Source organism: Perca fluviatilis, chromosome 5 (assembly GCF_010015445.1).
Source record: "Perca fluviatilis chromosome 5, GENO_Pfluv_1.0, whole genome shotgun sequence".
Classification (NCBI taxonomy): Eukaryota; Metazoa; Chordata; class Actinopteri; order Perciformes; family Percidae; genus Perca; species Perca fluviatilis.
Window position 1 is genome coordinate 25920433 of NC_053116.1, and position 20379 is coordinate 25940811.

At 38.6% G+C, this 20379-nt stretch overlaps 1 protein-coding gene across 1 annotated transcript in view; it reads right to left on the reverse strand.

The window, feature by feature from the left end:
* acot7 (acyl-CoA thioesterase 7) overlaps positions 1-20379 on the reverse strand; it is a 61568-nt gene that overhangs the window by 9678 nt on the left and 31511 nt on the right. Inside the window, exons 7-8 of the mRNA XM_039800935.1 lie at positions 15905-16021; positions 7797-7981 (exon numbers count right to left, since the gene is read on the reverse strand). Coding sequence (XP_039656869.1) covers positions 7797-7981; positions 15905-16021 — 302 coding nt within the window. The remainder of the gene's footprint in view (positions 1-7796; positions 7982-15904; positions 16022-20379) is intronic.

Sequence of the window (20379 nt, forward strand, 5' to 3'; positions counted from 1 at the left end):
TTTGCTCATGCTGTCCTCTATCCCCACTTCAGCATTACCCAAAGTGTGCTACGTTGGTAACAGCCCTACAACCCTACACACACACACACACACACACACACACACACACACACACACACACACACACACACACCCCGCCCACTCTCTCTCACACACAGAGTCCCTTACCCCCTACTGAGCTAAAACGGGAAAATCTAAAAATAGTAAATGCAGACAGCTCACTGAAGAGAAAGCGAGGGTAAGAGAATAGGGGGAAAAGAACCTGCAGTCAAAAATAGGAGAAGCTGTCCTGTCAATCACGCTATTTATAGAACACAACTGGAGCAAAATCTTCCATGAAAATTTCATTAGCAAAGGTTTGACAGGCGTTTTGTGGCGTTTTTTATGTTTTTTATGTTTCAGTTGAACAGGATTCAATGAAAGAAAGATAGGACAATATAAATACTTTAAAGAAGAGACTCAACCTGATCCTCTGAAATATTTTGAAAATAATGTCTTAAAGTGCAAATATAAACTACAGGTGATCAATATTCAGGTTTCAAAGTCACAGTGCACCTGAGCAAAGAATAAGCACCTGGAACAAATAGTAGAAAAAAGATGTTTGTTTTATAAGGCATGATGATTTTTAAGATGATATGAAGGAGAGGAATGGGATTCTTTGTATAAGGAACATCAGGCAGCATGGATGGAATGAAGGCAGATTTATTTTTAGAAAATACATACAAGATATCTTAGCATGATATTTAAAGGAATAGTTAGGCACTTTGGGAAATCAATTCTTGCCAAGAGTAAAATGAGACGAATGGTGCAACTTTCATGTCTGTACTGACTCTGACTCTGACTCTAATTCTTCCTAACCCTCCACACTGACCTCTCTCACCTGGAGCAGAGAAACGCGTATGTAAGAATGCTGTTCATGGACTATAGTTCAGCATTCAACACCATTGTGCACTCCAAGCTTGTCATCAAGCTCAGAGACCTAGGGCTCAACACCGCCCTCTGTGATTGGATCCTGAACTTCCTGACATGCAGACCCCAGGCTATGCGGATAGACTCCATCACATCCTCCACCCTGACTCTCAGCACTGGCGCCCCTCAGGTCTGTGTGCTCAGGCCCCTCCTGTACTCCCTGTTCACGGACGACTGTGTGGCCACACACAGCTCCAACACCATCATTAAATTCGCTGCATGTCATCGGCCTGATCACCGATGGCGACGACACGGCCTACGAGACAGCTTATCTTGGTGCCAGGAAAACGACCTCCATCTCAACGTCAGTCATTAAGGAGCTGATTGCGGACTAGAAGAAGCGACAGAGAGAGGGACACACCCCCATCTCCATATATTTATTTGATGAGCATTGTTGGAGCTGCTTGAGAACTAAGATTTACATTGCCAACTACTTCTGTTATTGTTGTGCACATGACTCATAAAGAACCTTGAACAGTAAATATGAAGCTACAGCCAGCAGTCATGGTTAGCTTAGCTTATCAAACAGGATGGAAACAGCTGGTCCGGCTCTGTCCAAAGGTAACAAAATCTGAATACCAGCATCGCTAAAGCTCACTAATTAACCCATTATATCTTGTTTGTTTAATCCAAACAAAAACTGGTAACCCTTGCTTATACAGCCTCCTAATTACCAAGTATTTACCTTAATTTAAGTTAAGTTAACTTAGTAAGTTAATTACATGATAATACTATTACATTATTAGGTAAATACCACTGATAATAAGTAGGTAATTATAGAGAAACTACAGCTGAAGTACGAGGTAAAACCTCAATTATTACTCGTCAATTCAACAAAGTACCATGTAGTTCTGACCAATTTAGGATGGTAATAACTCAGATAAAATGGTGTACATCCTTAGAAAATTGCCAACTAATCCTTAGAAATACCCCCTCAATTACCCAGTAAAAAAAGGTACCAATTTAGTTATCCAGGGTTTATTTTGTAACAGCCCGAGTTTTATTGTGTGTTTCTATGAATTTAGATACTTTACTTTCCAATTAAATACTTGGTTTTATAAAATTATTGTTCATGGCTATATGAGCTTTATTTGATTTACCTTCGAAAATAGGAAACATAACATCAGTACTTACTTGGTAACACCCATTGGGTGGACAGTTTATCTCTTGGGTAATCATGATAGAAAATATTCATAAGTACTGGGTATGTTCTTGTAGATGTGTTCACAATTTACTCGGTACGTAAGTAGAAACTGGACTGTAAAAGGAAGCCTTGTTTGGTTCCAGGTTGTCAGGATATTACCAAACAAATAATAGATTACTCCCTTTGTTTGTTCAGTCAACACCAACTTGTACCATATAGGTTCCACAACATTACTATGACAAACATGAATATTTACCGATTAAAATAAGTTGAAACTGGACTGTAAAAGGAAGTCTTGTTTGTTCTATACTTGGTAACTTATTTAATGAGTAAATAAATATGTTATATTATTTAATAAGTAAATATGTTTTAAAGTTATTTTGTGGAACCTATGTTGTACAAGTTGGTGGTAAAGGGTTACCCAAAAACTGTGTGTAGAAGTGTAAAAATGTCAAATTTTGGTTTTACAGGGGGGGTTTGTGCAGGAGTATTTACTCTTTTGGGTGCCAAAATCTGGTATCACAACAGCCACATGTATAAATGCTATTTGATAAGACTATGTAGAACAATAGATGGTGGTAGAGGCCCCAGGTAAAATTAAAATAGAACAGGGAGGCCAAATGTTGGTTGCACTTAGTTCAACCCTACATTACTAGGCTAATTAATGTTATCATTGCGTTTCCATCCCTCACAGTCCCATCTCCAGGTGTTAATTGGATTGACGTGTTAAACCTTATTTCGTGCATGTGATGCGTGTCTTTTATAGACCAAGGGACTGACATCTATGAATAGGTTTACTACCATCAATAGAGTTTGGATGGGCTCCCTTGTTCTGAGCCAATCTCATCCCATGTTTAAGCCCTCAGTAAATAGTGATAAAGCCAGAAATAGACCTGATTGAGCCTCGTACTCCCTTCTCTCGCTCATATAAATAAACACACACGCATTTGTGCTCAGTGATCTGTTCAAGCACGTGCACCTCCACACGCTAAGCCCACTCTGTCACAAACAAACCTACATACATTAGAGCTTTGTCTTTGTTTTACACACAAACACATACAGTCCGTCTATATTGTACGTCTATCTAACATTTTCATGCACACGCATGTCTCTATTTCTGTCCTTGTTTATTTGACATGCTACATCAAAGCCCTGGCAGCCCTGCCTCAATTTAGATTTCCATTTATAGTGTTGATGATGAATTATTAAAATCAGCAGGACATTTCTTTTTTGAGCCTCCCTTTTCATGAAATTGAGGTGAACAGAGAAATTACAATGACTCTAATCATCGCTGTAATTCCCTGCTATTAAAACAAAGGCTTGTGCGAGATAGAAAACCAGGTAATGAATGCATGGAGGAAGGCAGACAATGGAGCGAACCAAACGTGGGCTTTTGTGAAATGGAAATGGGGAGACTGACGGGCGCTTTTAAAAGGCCGACCAGCGGAGACATACACAATCAAAGCACATTTCCGGAGAGAAGCCTGTTGTTAAATAGACGTGTCATAGTGTTAAAGGCCGATGCTGCACCTTTAAGACTGTGTGAATGTTTATGGCAAGAGAGTTCAATGTAGCACTTGACAACATGACAACACACCTAAAACAACCCTTTTCCACACTGTCAAGCTTGGCTTTCTTCCTGCAAATTTCTTATAACATGCTTGTGTTATCTGAAACATGTCAGGACATGCGGTTTGGTACGGGGCCAACAGGGGCAAATGCACTGCAACTTAATGAAACGCACACAAATAGACAACACACAAGCAAATTAAGAAAACATCTTCATTAATTTGACAACACATGCGCAGCGTTTAGCAAACGCACTGCAAATACATACAACACAACCAATTACACAAACGCTCTGCAACTATAGAAACGATGCAAAAAGAAAAGCACACAATCTCCAAAAACAGAAACGATGCAAAAAGAAAAGCACACAAACCCCTAAAACAAATGCAACAAAAAAAACGCTGCATCCAGTTTACACAATGGAAGTTCTCCAGGCCTCTAGGGGGAGCGCTAAGTGGAACAGCAGGAGCATGCAGGTTAACCCAGAAAACAGCTTTGTGCTTTACCTCTGTTATTTAAATAATTGCTGCTTGGTCTTCACTTTGAATGCATTTTCCTGGCTTAATCAGTACTCTGCACATACTTAAAGTTTAATGATTAGCCTAGGTGTAAACTCTCTGAATTTTGTACAAGTGTGTGCACTCAAGAGAATAATGACCTGGTGTTGATCCGTCAAATATCACTGGAGCTGCCCACTCAGCCCATGCCATTGATAGACACTGTGCTAGACTAAAAATCAAAGTCAATGCTATTATTTCCAAATTTCTAAAAAACTTTTTGACGGAAATGTTACCAGGTCTGGAATAAGTTTATGAATTATATAAAAGACGGAAATAGGTGCCTCTAACATTTAAGGGCAGGAAGACTATTATTCTAATTTATTTAACATCCTTCAGCCAAACAAGAAATTCAACATCAAACAGAATATGAATAGTTGAGTCACAAAATATGGAGTGATAATCTTTATCATAAATATGAATGTTAATCAATTTAATGTTAAAACAATTTGCAATTAAGGGTGTCGAAATTAAGTCACAATCTTGAATATCGAATAAAAAAATGGAATCGTCGATACTGCCATGCCCCGGTCGGCTTGTCAAGCGGAAAAAAAACACAAGTGCTGCGAGTCAGTCAACCTCCTGTAACTTAGCTAGAGCCAGTCAAAAGATAGCATGGCAACTGCAGATGCTGGAGACCCATCGAAAGAACTTGAGCCCGATCCTCTTTCACTGAAGTGTATGACAACGTTCGCGTTGTCGACAAAAAAGCCACAGTTTTGCAAGCTCTGCTTACTTTACTTACTTTGTTGACAAATTGTCAAGTTTCCAATTGACTGAAGACATGTTATTGTTACATTATGTTGTTAATAAATGTTTTAAATTTGACCATGTAATATGGTACATTGCGAACAAAGGTCAGATATTATATTACATACAAGTCTAGTCTAAAAAAAAAGAAGAAGTAAGAATCGAATAGTGACCTTAGAATCGAAAATGTAATCGAATTGAGGATTTGGAGAATCGTGACACCCCTATTTGCAATCAATTTAATCCTCTCTTTCCTGCTTTGAATATGATTTTAATGGCTCCTCTGTTGTTTAAATCCCACTCACTGACAAGCTGACTTTATCTCGCAGAATAGTTGGACGAGTTTTAAAGGGATCATCACAGAGACAATCAGGGTGTGTGGATGGCGCCAGGAAATAATTTAAATGTGCTGAGTTAAACAGATGGACTGTGCGTACAGTGTTCGCATATAAACAGTGTCTGGATCATGGCGTTCTGCCGAGCCTGAACAAACAGCAGGCGTTTCTCTCCTGTCTGCAGGTAAAAATGCACACTTTACATTCTGACATTAAGTGCTGGGTCAGGCAGAAAACGATGTCCAGGGACGTTGTAGATATATTAGCATTCAGCCTTCAGTGCTTAAGTCTTATATGCAGACACAGCAAAGACTTTAATACAATGAAAAGACACTGATGTGCCAAATAGCCAAATAAAGGACAATGTCTCCCATGCTGTGAGCTTTTCAAAAAGTCACAGGTGTCACTGACTGAAGGTTTATGACTATCAGGACAAAAGCAGAGAAAAAGAAGATGACATTACTTAAAGTGATGGTTCGGAGTAATTTCACCCTAGGGTCCTTTGCATAACCTATATGTACTAGTGTAGACGTTTGGTATAATTTCGGGCATTATTAGTGGGGTCATTTACAAACGTGGGTCCATTAGCCCCTGCGCTACTGTGCGCTAACTCTCCCAATGTTAGACCCAGGTGAAAAAAGCTTCTGGGGGGGTGTTTGGCTTGAGGTCATGGTGCAAAGGACCCTAGGGTGAAATTACTCCGAACCATCACTTTAATAAAAAGTGAAGAGATAACAGAGTCTGTGACCATTAAATTGGAATGTGATAAGGAATCTGCCACTTGTATTTGCATAAAGTTTCACTGCAAAATAACTGGAGAATAAAATGTAATCAGGGGTGGAAGTAATGAATTATATTGAGTTGAGTTGAATATAAAGTTCTTTTTTTGATAGCCTGTGAAAATGTTTTTGCTGTGTATATTATATTATATATTTCATCATGTTTTTTATTCAGTAAGTTGTGCAAGGGCAAGTATCCAATTACCAGCACCCACAAAACTGAAAAGGGTGTACAGACTGTAAATGTATCAGCAGAACCAAATCCATGGCCTGATTTGTTCACCATACAAAATTGAGGGACTAAGAAACCAAACTTCTAAATAAATCTGTGTAAGGTACACCACCATACTTAGTGGACACACCAAACAACCTATGTTTAACTCTCAATCTGTGTAAGACCTGTGTAAATTTAATATATGTGGATATACCAAATCTCATCGGGATCTCATCGCTGCTTTTTGGAGATGATGTGGTCCAGATGTCAACATCGGTCCGTGACCTTCAGCACTCACTGGATCGATTCGCAGCCGAGTGTGAAGCGGCTGGGTAGGGAATGAGTCCTTGCACTAAGTGAAGGAGTTCAAGCACATTGGAGTCTTGTTCGCGAGTGAGGAGACAATGGAGCAGGAGATTGGCCGGAGAATCAGTGCAGCGGGGAGGTATTACATTCACTTTATCGCACCATTGTGACGAAAAGAAAGCGGAGCCAAAAGGCAAAGCTCTTGATCTACCGGTCAATTTTCGATCCTACCCTCACTCACCTATGGTCATAAAGGCTGGGTCATGACCGAAAGAACGAGATCCAGGGTACATGCGGCCAAAATGGGTTTCCTTAGTACGGTGGCTGGAGTCTCCCTTAGAGATAGGGTGAGAAGCTCAGTCATCAGTCAGGAACTCGGAGTAGAGCCGCTGCTCCTTTGTGTTGAAATAAGCCAGTTGAGGTGATTTGGGCATCTGGTAAAAATGGCCCCTGGGCGCTTCCTTAGGGAGGTTTTTCAGGCACGTCCAGCTGGGACAAGGCCTCGGGGAAGACCCAGGACTAGGTGGAGAGATTATATCTCCCTTATATCTCCCCTGCTGGAGCTGCTGCCCCCACAACCCGACCCCGGAATTGTGGATGACGATGGATGGATGGATGGATGGATGGATGGATAACAAGTCATCCAAACCATATGATGACATATGTCGTTTGTTCCTACCCTCTAATATGACCAATAGGAGAGTTCCATAAATAAGCGTTCCTAGTGGTGGCAGGCAATACAACCTACAGGAGCGTTTTCTGTCCTCATTCCTAAACGTAACAGTTGTGGTTTTAAACATGTTATTAATGTTGTGAAAGGGCTGCAGTTTGGTTAGGTTTAGACAAAACTACTTTGTGAAGTTTCTAAAAAATGGTTTGCTAGAAAAAAATGGCATTTGTTACAATACTTTACTTCTGTGTGTATGGACATGACATATATATGCCCATCCTGCCTCCTTACGCAGAGTTTGCCTGACTCATTTCCGGGTTCTCCTTCTCAATAAACAACAAGAAATCAAGGAGATGGTTAACTTTTCCTGCTACAGATTTCCCACCGTAGTGAAAAAGCACAGGGAAGACCCTTTGTTTCTCTTACTATGCCTCTAGAGTCTGTACTTGCTCTGAAGCTAATCATCGCCACTCTCTCACTATTAATGAATGAATGGTACCAACCTTAAGAGCAGGGACAGGCAGAGGCTTGTTGTCCTTGTCCAGGGAGATGAAGTTGAAGAAGGCAGAGACAGCACGATATTTCTGTTTCTTTGCCTCCATCAGCGAGGAAGCATCTACCAACACTTCAATTTCCATAGACTTGTTACTGACGAATGTGAGCCGCCCTGTCACTGTCACCACACAGCCTTGGGGAGATGAGGAAAAAAAAGGAGAAAAATATGTTTGACGCTCATGCAGTATTCTATTTTGTAGTAGTATGCTGCCATAAAGACATTTTCATTTCAGTAAGGACATTCCTTTAATCTTAATTTAATATAATTTCCCAAGAGCACTTTAATGGTTTAAAATGGTTAGGTTTTATTCAAGCTATTCTGTCCTTCAGCCACCCATAGAAAATGTATCTTTTTTAAAAGAGTAAAAAAAGAAGTTACATGATGAGTGTTAAAAACCCCAGAAATATTGCATTGCATCTAACTCAAACCAAAATGATTGAAGGTTTAAATCACCTGAAAACTTTGAGTGAACCCAATTATATTTACAACAAATAATGTAAGCTAAAATCAAACTAAGGACCATCATGTAAAGCTACATAGAACACAAACTGGACATGAAATATGCTGGTATACTGATATAGTCAGCCGAGGAAAATGTAGGATCTGCTCTTGCATCTACTTCACATCGTTGCATCATGAACCTCTTGAAATCTGTCCTGCCGTGAAGGTCAGCAGAGTGAAGCAGGCTGATGATCTCCAACTGGAAGAATTTAAGGAACTACAGCCAATCAATCTCTCCGAAAGCAAGATTTTCAGTTGAATACAAAGTTGGACCGTTAAAAATATAGCTTGTTTTTGTTTTTGTAAGACAGAAAAGTTAGAAAGCATGTCAAAAATAAAGTTGCATTTTAGTTCAAATCTTTTTAAAGCTGTTAATGGATACAACCACATATTAAGAGTACACATCATGTTCACTGCTGCAGAGCATTTGCTAAACTTTCTTTTGATTTTATCCTGAGCCCCATCTAATCCATCTAATGCTTCTGACTCATCAAAAAATTAGTGCTCTTCTCCATTTGTCACTGCAGGGAGGTGAAAAAAAAACAGTCAACTAAAAGGACTGAGCATGGCTGATGTGTTTTTTTATTCTATTTGATGTCTGTACTATATTATTACTGCTGTTGCCATAGCGACAAGGATAGGTGTTATCCCTGCAGTCTGAGAGAGATCTTGGGTCTATGACTGAAATATTCGATAATAAAAGATGTATGGAAAATGAAAAAAAAGGCTTTTATCAAAGTATGTTCTGCAAACTATTTGTAAAAGAATTATACTTTAAAAATCAGTGGCAATGTTCAGTGATTACTAGTGCAGGCAACTGAGAGTTTGAAAATGTCATAAAAAAAAGACGCCAACATTGACTGTTCAAATGATTAAAGTAACATATGTTTCCATTTTCCTGACAAGAGACCTCTTGATCATGCAAATAATAGATGTAGCCTACTACTCAGTAGCCAGGCAGAAGTACTGCCACAAAAGAGAGGATGATGGAGTTGGTTGGGTGTAGAAAGTGTGTGACTTTAACACCAGAGATCATGGTTTGTTTCTAGTCTCCTAACAAGTGTTTGTTTGTTTCTAAAGGCCTTTTTATGGTTGTGCGTATAATCGACGGCGTACCCCCGCAGACCCCTCTGCGTCTATGCCAGACCCTACGCCGTAGCCTGACATGCACCTCTTGAAAAATTTAACTACATGTCACAATCCCTCTATAACCTTAACAAAGTGGTTTTCATTTTGTCTAGACTTAACCAGGCCTTCACCATATGACAGCAGATCAGAAAATACTCATAAGTTGATTTTGTAACACAACCTACTTTGTCGTTTAAGTAGGACTTGAAGTTTGAGTATGATTTTAAGAGATGTGCACGTGTTTACAAGACATGGGCCAATATAATTAATTGTGTTTAAATCATCTGTATGGAGCCTACTGGAGGAAATGTGGAGAACTATCTGCAAACTATTTTTTTTGTTCCTGGTTGTTCATTGCTGTGTTTGTAAGATCATTTTTGCTAAACAAGAAATACATATGTTGTAATAATGTATCTCATTGTACAATAGCTCAATAATTACTCAAAATCCTCAGTCATGTTTTAACACATACTTCAATGAAGTGTGAGGTGGAAATTCCTAAATATTAGCAAATGTAACACCTACTGTTACTAAATTTGTGTTGCTGCCCTTGGCTACTGATCTTAAAACATTTTCAACAGACTTCCTTTGACACCTTTTCAAAATCAAAGTGTGAGAATATTTCCCGCCATTCGCTGAACAGGAAAAAAAAGTTTGGCTCTCTTTTTCTGGCTCTGCCCAACCTCCTTTTGCCAAATAGAATGCAATTATGAAAGAAACTGTCAGTGAAACTATTAACAAGAAATACTTTCAAACAAAGTCAATTATTGTATGTGATGTCATCCCAGTGTAAAGGCTATGGGTCAGGCTGGCAGGGCCAGAGAAGGAGATATTGTTGCAAACATGCAGTGGGCCGCACAACACAGAGGCAAACAAGGAAGAGAGAAATAGAATTAATGTTTGGAATTAATATGCACCTAGTGACCAACGTTTAGTGGAATAAAAAGGCCCCATCTTGGAGTGTGTTGATGTGTCCAATTATTATAATACTGTACTTCTTTGACTCTGCAAAACATTGTTTTATTAGGGTTGCACAATATATTGTTTTTTTTAATCGTTATCATATATACATATACTATACAATATACATATCACAAAAGGCTGCGACATATCACAAAAGACACTAAGATATTTTATGTTAGTTGAAAGAAAAAAGTAGAAAACTGCCCTTTTCAAATGGAACTGTCATTATTTTTAGTGGTGCCTTTTATATTCAATTCAATGTTCAATTTGTGTAATACATACTACATAATACATTTTTCCTTTCATATGTTTAAAAATCAACAAGCAAATTGTTGTACTGAAGCAGAATACTGAAAGCAGCAGAAATGCAGAACTGAGTCCACTTTAGTATCTGTTTATTTATCGCAAGTAATATTATGTTATCGCATATTGCATATTTTCCTCATATCGTGCAGCCGTAGTTTTTATCATCTTCAACAGCGATAACGTTTTTTTCCACAATGCTACTACCAGTCTAAATATGTGGCAGAAACATGCCCCCTTAAGGTTTGTATATTTTTTAGCATTATACAGTTACCGTATCTGTCATTGCCCAATGCCTAGACATGACACCCTCAGCTTTGGGACTGAGGTTCAGGCAGTCTTCTGGTGGAAAATATGACAGCTCTAAATTACATTTTTCTAGTGAGGGATAAAACAAACTGGTTACTAACTGTATTCTTACCCCTCTTATCAAATAGGTGTGAAGAAATGACAATTATCAGATTGATCATTATCAGAGATCTTAAATGCTAAGAGATTTTAGAAATAACATCAAGGTGATAATGAATATCCCACTAAGTGAAGAATTGTAAAAAGGTGATTAAGTGCAACAATTGTATAGGAAACCTCAGGATGAGGTACGGCAAAGTAATTATTCCATTAATTTCCATGTAGCACATACACTGAAAGTATTTATTCTCTTGCTGGTTGTTGAGTGTTTTTACAGGTTACCGCCAGCAGCGGTTCCAGTCTCATTCAGGTAAACTATCTCTGGCACAGATGTATGAAGCATGCTCTGCTCAATGACAAACAAAAAATGATGCCTTGATGAGACTGGGTGATTTTAAAGACCTTCATGATTAATAATTGATGTATGTAGCAGGTAGATTTGTGCAGCATTGAAGGTCAGCCAACCTGAAAAATTGGCAGAGTCCCACCTCTGAAGAGCTGTTTGATACAGCTAATCTGCTGTGAGGAGAGTCCATGCCAGGGTCTCGTGTTGTATGCTCTAAGCTGAGGTTGTAATGCCTTTGAGCCATAGATTTGCTATTTTAGTTACAGCCTGTTCTTTCTACCGCAATAGGTGAAAAGTGAAAACATTTCTCAGCTTGTGTAAACAAAAAGAAATCTACTCATCTTGTTAGCTGTCCTAAATTTTTTCTCTAGTCACAGAGACCTTCCTGGAAATTGTTTGCATTAGCGAGTGGCCAAAGAAGGGAAGAAGGCATCGCAGCTGAAATACCAATACAAATCACATGCTCTCTCTCCAGTCTGTCCTTCTTTCCTACTTATTTGGAATACCTACAGTATTTTCCTAATCTGTTTATGTTGTACCTGTACTAGGGCTGCAATATGAGGAAACTATGCGAAACTATGATTTATTTCTTTCTCTCACCTTCAGCATTCCATTTCCTCTCCCTGAAATCTTCTTTCATCCAACATACACCTTTTGAAGTTTTATGCCTTTCTTCTCATTATTTGTACCGCTGAGCATTTAGCTGTAATGGATAATGGAGAAGAGAACTGACTGAACACTCCTGTGGTACCTCAATGGCCAGCACCTCACTGACACTATTCTCATCGCCAAATAATGCACATTATTGTTCAATGCTTTAGTAATTTTTGCAAAGTCTGTGTTTAGAGGGGTTGGAAAATGAAACGCTTTTCTGTGTAGGCGCAGAACAAGAAAATACAAGTGACTCACAAACTGTGACATGAGTGCAGCCATTTTCTAATGTTTCAACAAAGCGTCTCAGCTCCACTCAGGCTGGAGTTAGACACTAAGGTTAACTATTCATACTTCTTTGCAAATGAAAACCAATCCACTCAACATATTTAGATGTCAATTCAGTGTGACATTGACGCTTTAGCTCTCACACAGCCTGGGATCTTTGGGCTATGTTTAGTCAAGCATTTCATCTCGTAACATGGAAAAAGACCTTGATGTCACAATCATATACGCAAAAGACACAATCCAGGATCTTCATTGTAAACAGTAAATTAAGTGACAAATGAGTTGTAGGATGGAATATGATAGGAAAACACATCAGTAAATAAAAAAAATACAACACATTAATTAAAGGAGCAGTGTGTAGGATTTACTGGCATCTAGCAGTGAGGCTGCAGATTGCAACCAACTAAATCACGTCACAGTCCGTTCTGGGCCACTGTAGAAACATGGCGGTGCAACATGGCGGGCTCTGTGGAGGACCTGCTCCCTACGTAGATATGAAGGGCTTATTCTAAGCTAACGAAAACACGATTCTTAGTTTCAGGTGATTATACACTAATGGAAACATAATTATGAATATTATATTCGAATACTGTCAATATATTCCCCCTGAAACCTATACAATGCCTAAAGTAAATGCTAATTTTATATTTTTTTAATCATAGTTTTTGCATAAATTCATAGCAGATGCAATTACTTTCTAAATTGTTTTTAAATATGTCAACATTATTCAATCAATTAACCCCTTCTCTAAGTATTACTGTTAGCACATAGCCTAAACTCTGCTTTATTTTTATCGGTAGTTCAAATTCAGGTCTTCTGTGTTTTCTTCTCTCTGATGATAATTGTTTACATTGTAAACCTGCTCTGCAGTTATATTTCTACTGCTGGACCCAATGAGAATGAAAATCTGTACAATTAGTTAAGTGGACTGTTGAAGCTTGACACACCAGGTCCTCCAAAAACGTATAAACAAATCATCTGAACATCCTCTACATGACGCATGTACAGACAGACTTCGGTCTGTTTAATGTTCTCGGTCTTAACTTCCCATCTTGCTGTATTTAATGTTCATTATGTCTGTGTCTGCTGGTGTGTGGTCCTCTAGCTTCACAGAAGTTTGTATGGCATGTGCATAAATGTCCGCCTTTCAGTAATTTTTCCCAGAATGTCTTTCATCAGTCTACCTGGTCTCCTTGCATCCAGCTGGCTACATATCATTGAAAGAATTGTAGCTAATTATCATGGCGGTGTGGTTCTTGCCTGAGTTTGGCTTCTCAGGCTGATCATACCATCTTAGACAGAATTGGCAAAGCCCAACGAAGGTTGGTAGCAGTACCCTGCCTGTGAGGAAATCATGCAAAGGGCTAAGTTTAAGACCCAATAATTAATGTTATAATATGATAACATTAGGACATCTGCTGTCAGTGGACAATTGTCATTCATTGATTTCTCCATGTGTTATTGTTAAATGTTGGTGCCAAATGATTAATTTAGAAATGGGTCTGGGGCGGCCTCTAACTCGCCCAGTAAAAGCGTGCGCCCCATGTTGGCTGAGTCCTGCGGGTTCGAATTCGACCTGCGGCCCTTTGCTGCGTGTCATCCCCCATCTCTATCCCCCTTTCATGCCTATCCACTGTAACTAAAATAAAAGGAAAAGCCCCAAAAAATAATCTTTCTGCTCTTTAATTGTGAAGGATTGGCTGTAGAAAATAATTAAAAGAAAAACATACCATAAAATGAAAAAATACATCTAATGGTGCAGTCTACAATGCCAGAAGCTATTTGGGGTGTTTCTTTATTTTTTTTATTTGATCCTTGATCATTCTTTTCCTAAGCACACCTTTTTAGTTTTCTGTCTGACCACCTTTCCTTCCCAAGTGGGAACTCTACTGGTGACATAACACCTAAGTCACTGTGGAAGCCAGGGGAAATCATGTCACCACCACCTAAACTCAGAGGACAGACGGAGGCAGCAACTGGAGCAACTAGAAGCAGCTGAAAGAAGTGGACATGGATCTCAACCAATCTGTACTGTTCAGTTTTCTGGTCCTGAAAACCAGGAAGATGTGTTTAAAATTGTTCAATGTTCAAACATGCCCTCTGTCACATCCTTCCATTCACTCTTTACTCAGGCCTCCTTGAAAAAACACTTTTGGATTGAGTAAATTATCATGCTTGAATAAAATCATCTGTATTTTAAAATACATGTACTGTAAATGACTTAAGGGCTGATCTGGCACACTTGTGCTGAGCTGTGAAGTAGATCAACTTTTCTTTCCACTTCATATTTCAACAAAGGGGAGAGATGTAGCTGGTGTTAACATCATATGCTGGGATAATCATAACATCTGAATGTTAGCACTGGATGTCTGGATGACATTGTCTCTAGCACATGAACAGATAAAACAGACGCTGAGCCGACATATTTAGATTCCATCAAATGACGAATGAACAAACTAGTAACGATATTTTCATTATAAATGAAGTTTTCTGGGCCTCACTCTAAATGCTGTTTGCCCTTTGAAATTTTCTCTCAATAACTTTACTCTTTAATAACCATTAATTAAAAGCATTTCCATCTGACTGACGGGTACATAAAACAAAGTAGGTCCACTAGGCCAGCTAGACGACCTGATAAGATAATTCAGCAGTAAAATATTCAATTATTATTATTATGAATCAGTTAAGAAACATGTACAGCATGTCAAATTCTAACATTCCCCTTGTTCTGATCTAGTTTGTCTGTGGGTGTGTATCTGTAAGAGAGTTCCTTCTTGGATTTATGTACATTATCTTTGCTCCTAACTGTCCTGCCAAACACTTTAGATTGTCCAAACTGTGCTGCCAATAAAACCTTTAACCCAGCATTTAACTTTCAGAATGGAAAAGCAGTACAAATGATATCACCATTGTGAGGGGACACTTTGTTCCTAGATGGAAAGGCTAAGTGGATAATGGTGTTGTCAAAATCCTTAAATGGACTTTATAATAAGAGGTTTAGAATTTGTCCATATGGAAATCTCGACTTCACAGACTCAGAGTTGTTGAGGTAAATAGAGTATACATGATTTCTCAATTTAACAGTGAGGAAACAGCTCAGAGACAAAGCGTAGTAATGGAAAATAGATAAATCATAACAATGGTGTGTTTTTCCAGATGTAGCGGCAGCCCTATAAAACACAACTGGTCTTGATTAGCAACACTGTGACAGTTGTTAACGTTGGCTAGACCAATTTAAAACAGCACTGTCTGAGGCTTAATTTATAGACTGCTGAGTGTTTCCACTTTTTCATATATTAGTTTTTTTCCCCATTAATGGGCAAGAGGCAAAAGTTAAAGACAAGTAGCATCATGAAACTTCCTGCAGTACATGTTTTGAGAAGGTAGCCTACATATCCGTCAACCTGTGGATATTTTTATGTTTCAGTGACTTAAAGCGCTGAGTGTATTCTCTATGTCATCCTCACCTTTGTGGATCTTGCGATGGAAGTTGATGGCTTCCACAGAGGCAGTGACAATGTTGGTGTTGCAGTGTCGAAAAGCAACAATGCCGGCGACCTCATCCATCAGCTTCATGGTCACACCTGTTCCAGAAACACATACAGTTTGACTTTTAAAAGATATACAGTGGATTCATACCGGAACATTAAAATACATTTTAGTAACACTTTCTATGCATGTTTTGTAATGGAAAATCACATATGTGGTTATTAACATATCTGACTTAATATTAGTGTTTAGCTGCGTGAACTCTTTACCCCTGTTTTGATGTATGGACCCTGATAACCTAACTTTAGGTTCTTCTGTTTATCTAAAGTGCAGAGACTGGCCTTTCTCTACCTCCCTTTACTGTCCCAGACTTGGAGGTCAGATGTCATCGGTCAGGGCTGATAGTCAGAAGGGCTAGTAATTCACCCCCTCCCTCTTACTGTCAGTTTGTCAGGGTTGTTAATTTCACCCCTCCCCATTGCTGTCAGCTTGTTAGAGGGTTACTAAGCAAGTGAGTCTCCAAGACTCTTTGCTCATTCTTTCAGACTCTTATGATGAACTGAACCTTCTTTGCCCAACGAATAAATACTTAAAAAGACTTTGTTTACCGAATCGTTATATCAGATCTCACCCTATGTATTAGAATTTCCACCCCAGTCTATAATGCATTATAATCACATTCATAAGACATTATAATGCATGGAGATATAAAGAATTATGAATGCAGAACTTATAAAACAGTATGTCCACCACTTTTAATCCTTTATTAACCTTATTTAATAAACGTTATAAGTTGTCATGCATGATTAGAAACATTTATATATTTTCTACTTCTTCAGAATGCTTTTTTGATGAAGCATTTCTGTGACTATATATATAAAAAATATTACCTTAACACAAAATCTGTCATGTACATCAACAACATATTATCACAAAACAGCCTACAGTATTTTGATGGATTATTTCTTTTTTTTTTTCACTAACTAACAACTAACAAAAGTAGCCCTAAGCCCTATTTTCCACCGGGAGCGTCTGGGCTGCATTCCGGAGTCGCAGCGACGTTGCCAGTAACGTCCTGATAGATTTGTGTCAATGTGGGGTTGCCAGACATCCAAGAGAGTTTCCAGAAAGTTACTGTTCTTGGCCAAGATATAATCCAAAACATTAAAATGATATCCTTTTTTTTTTTATTTTATTTTCTTATCTGACTTTTATATCGCATAAAAGAAAATCACCGTATTTCCCAAAATGTCAAACTATTCCTTTAACCATGAGGGTGATCTTTTCCTTTTTTTCCTTTTTAGTTGCCTAAACATAACCAGTCCTTCACCATATTGTAGGTAGTAGCAGGTCACAAAACACTCATAAGGTTTATGGAACAATCTATGGATCATTTTGTCAAGTGCTCACCTTTCAGAATGTAAAAGCAGTATACTTTAAAATATGAGACTTGTCCATATAGAAATCTTGATCAACCCCAGACTTAGAGTCTGTGTGGCAAATACAGTATAAATGATTTCTCACTTTAACAGTGAGGAAACAGCTCAGAGACACAGCTATGTAATGGAAAATAGTTAAAATCGTAACAATTATGTGTTTTTCCAGATGTAGCGGCAGCCCTACAAAACACAACTGGTCTTGATTAGCAGCAGTGTGACAGTTGGGTAACATTGGCTAGCCCAATTTAAAACAATCCTGTCTGCTGTTGAGTATAGACTCCTCATGTAATTTGTTTTTTAGAGAGTGCAGTTCATTAATGGGCAAGAGGCAAAAGTTAAAGAAAAGCAGCAGCATAAAAAACTTCCTGCAGCCTATTACCAACACTGTAGTACATGTTTTGGAGAGGTACATTAAAATATAAAAATTCAGATTGGAGGATATGTAACTGTCAGTGTCACAGAGTTAGATGCTTGTGTTTGTTATATGTGACCAATATGTTTAGCCTTAACTTGATAAAAAGTACTTGGAACACAATGAGCGTTGAACTAGATTATGCTGCAGCAGAGGTCTGAGAAGAGGGATCTAGGCGCACTGAACCAGTGCCTCAACACATCGCCTTCATCTGAAGAAAACTTACTGATTGTTGACATCACACATGCTGCATGTTAGTAAAAGCTTTATTTATGACCGTGTGCTCTAGATCTGACGGTTGTTTGATAATTTATACTCTGCCATGAACACTTATTACTAGAAACACTTACCAGCCACCTTTCAAACTGACAGGAGGTGAGTATTTCATACTAAAATTATACATTTTGGGTGAAGTATCACTTTTAAGATGTGAGATCACATCAAATAATCCATCCTAAAAATGTTTACAGAGCACTTGTGCCAATTCCCGCACAAAACGTTTGCAAATGATTTGAAGACCAAGAAAGCACTTTAAGCAGGAACTCCAATTTACAGATTACAGTTTGAAAGCCATTGTTTCCCTCACAAAGTGGACACAGAGGTATTCACACTAATCTACATCTGCATTTCTCTGTGTGCCACACATACAACCATGTCAGCTTGTGTCATTTGTGAAGGAAACAGTTGTTTGTGGGTTTCTCACAGAAAGTGGGACATCTTGTATGGAGTGGGTGGGTTGTAGATGAGAAAAGCGAGGAGGAAGGTGGCATATGTTTCTAATGTCGGAAAAAGTGTGTGTGCATGAGTAATGTGCGTTTGTGAACGTATGCTCATTTTAAGATATTCAGACCACTACACTTCACTACACACTCCCGTTGCCCCAATCGTCCCCTCTGAGTTGCTTTTTGTATCTCTCAGGCCTCAGAAAATCAATAAGTCTGCTTGCTGATGGCTGGTTTGGCTCCAAAAGGCTTCAACCATCTGCACTGTATGACAGCCAAACGTGTGGGAGTACAAACAGAATGTGCTGCTTACTCCTAAATGCAGCATTCACTGTAAAAGTGGGCCTGCTGAGTTGATTAAGAATTGAACATGCCTTTACTTTGACATCCTCTCATCCCAAATTGCCAGAGCATCACTTCCATTTTATTTTTGCTGCTAGTACTGATATGTACAGTACAAAGGTTTTCTTTTTCTGCCCAAGCTAACCTTTGTCAGAGGAAAAAGAAAAATGCACTTACATTTTCAACACTATTTCAGGAAAAAAAGAAGAGAAATCAAAATTGAGTTTTGACTTTGATGTGTGGTTATGTGGTTAAACTCGGCCCAGGCATTGTGAAAGTAACAGATCTTTTGCTCCATCACATGAAAGGCTCTGTCATCTTTAACTCAAAATAAAACCCTGTTGATCGGGGATCTATAAGGGAAAGTAACACCGCGATGACGGCTTCTAGCTGAAACACGTTCGGTTTTGCCCACAATGAAAATAAGACTGTATGTACTTATGTGTGAATGCCGGTGTTGTGTTTCATTGATCGGGGAAGTATAACAATTAAAAACTCTCTGATAAAGGCTGATGATGTGGCCACAGTTAAAAAAGGTGACAACAACATGTCCGGCTTAAAGTGTGTGTGGGCAAGGTAATATATCACTTTATTCCTTAAGGCAGTTACGAAGCATTTTTGCAACCCACAAACCCTTCTTTATTTTTTATTTTTTTATCCATCTCTGCTTTGTTGTGAAAATTGATGGGATCTCACCTAAGACTTAAAATGTTCCCTTGGTACAAGGCGAAGCAGGCTGCTGCTATTTAAAGCCTTGAGTGGTCGTGTCTGAGCATGTAACACTTAATGGAGATGGATCATGACCTGACAAGATGATGAAATTGAATGTGATTGTAGAATAACGCTAAACTGAACAATAAAAAAAAAAAATGTAAAGGCACCCACTGCTGCTGATTTAAAACTCATCTATGACATATTTTGACTTTGAGAACATTGACAAGCGAATGGGTTCTATAACAAAGTTAGTTAGTATTAAAGCGGCGATAATAGAAGAAGAAGAAGAAGACATGCCTTTATTTATCCCTTTATTATTTTTTTATAATCAATATTTTTATATTAAAGGATCACATGTATTGTGAAAGGGTCGATCTAAGTGATGAACCCACAACCAACTCTGCAGCTCTCCTCAACTCTACAGAGTGATTTTTTTTTGGACCCTTGACTTTACTGTTTTGGTTCACTCTCATCAACATTGTTTTTAGCCACAACAGGCAGCGGTTTTCAGAGGAAAAAATTATAAAAACCCACTACCTGCTCAGCGCCACGGCAGACAGACAAATTTAGCAGCTAGCTGATGAACATAGTGGAACATTTAGCATCCAAAGAGCCAGATATTTCCCTCAGGTGTTGGTGGATACCAAAACAGAGCTAAAAGAAAGTAAATATTGGATTTACATTCACCTGGTGGACAGACACACAACTCCAAATGAATGATAATGTTTCTCTGTATCTGTTGGATGTGTACAAAACTGTTTGCTAACAAATTCTCCATGTCAAATTACATTACATGTCATTTAGCTGACGCTTTTATCCAAAGC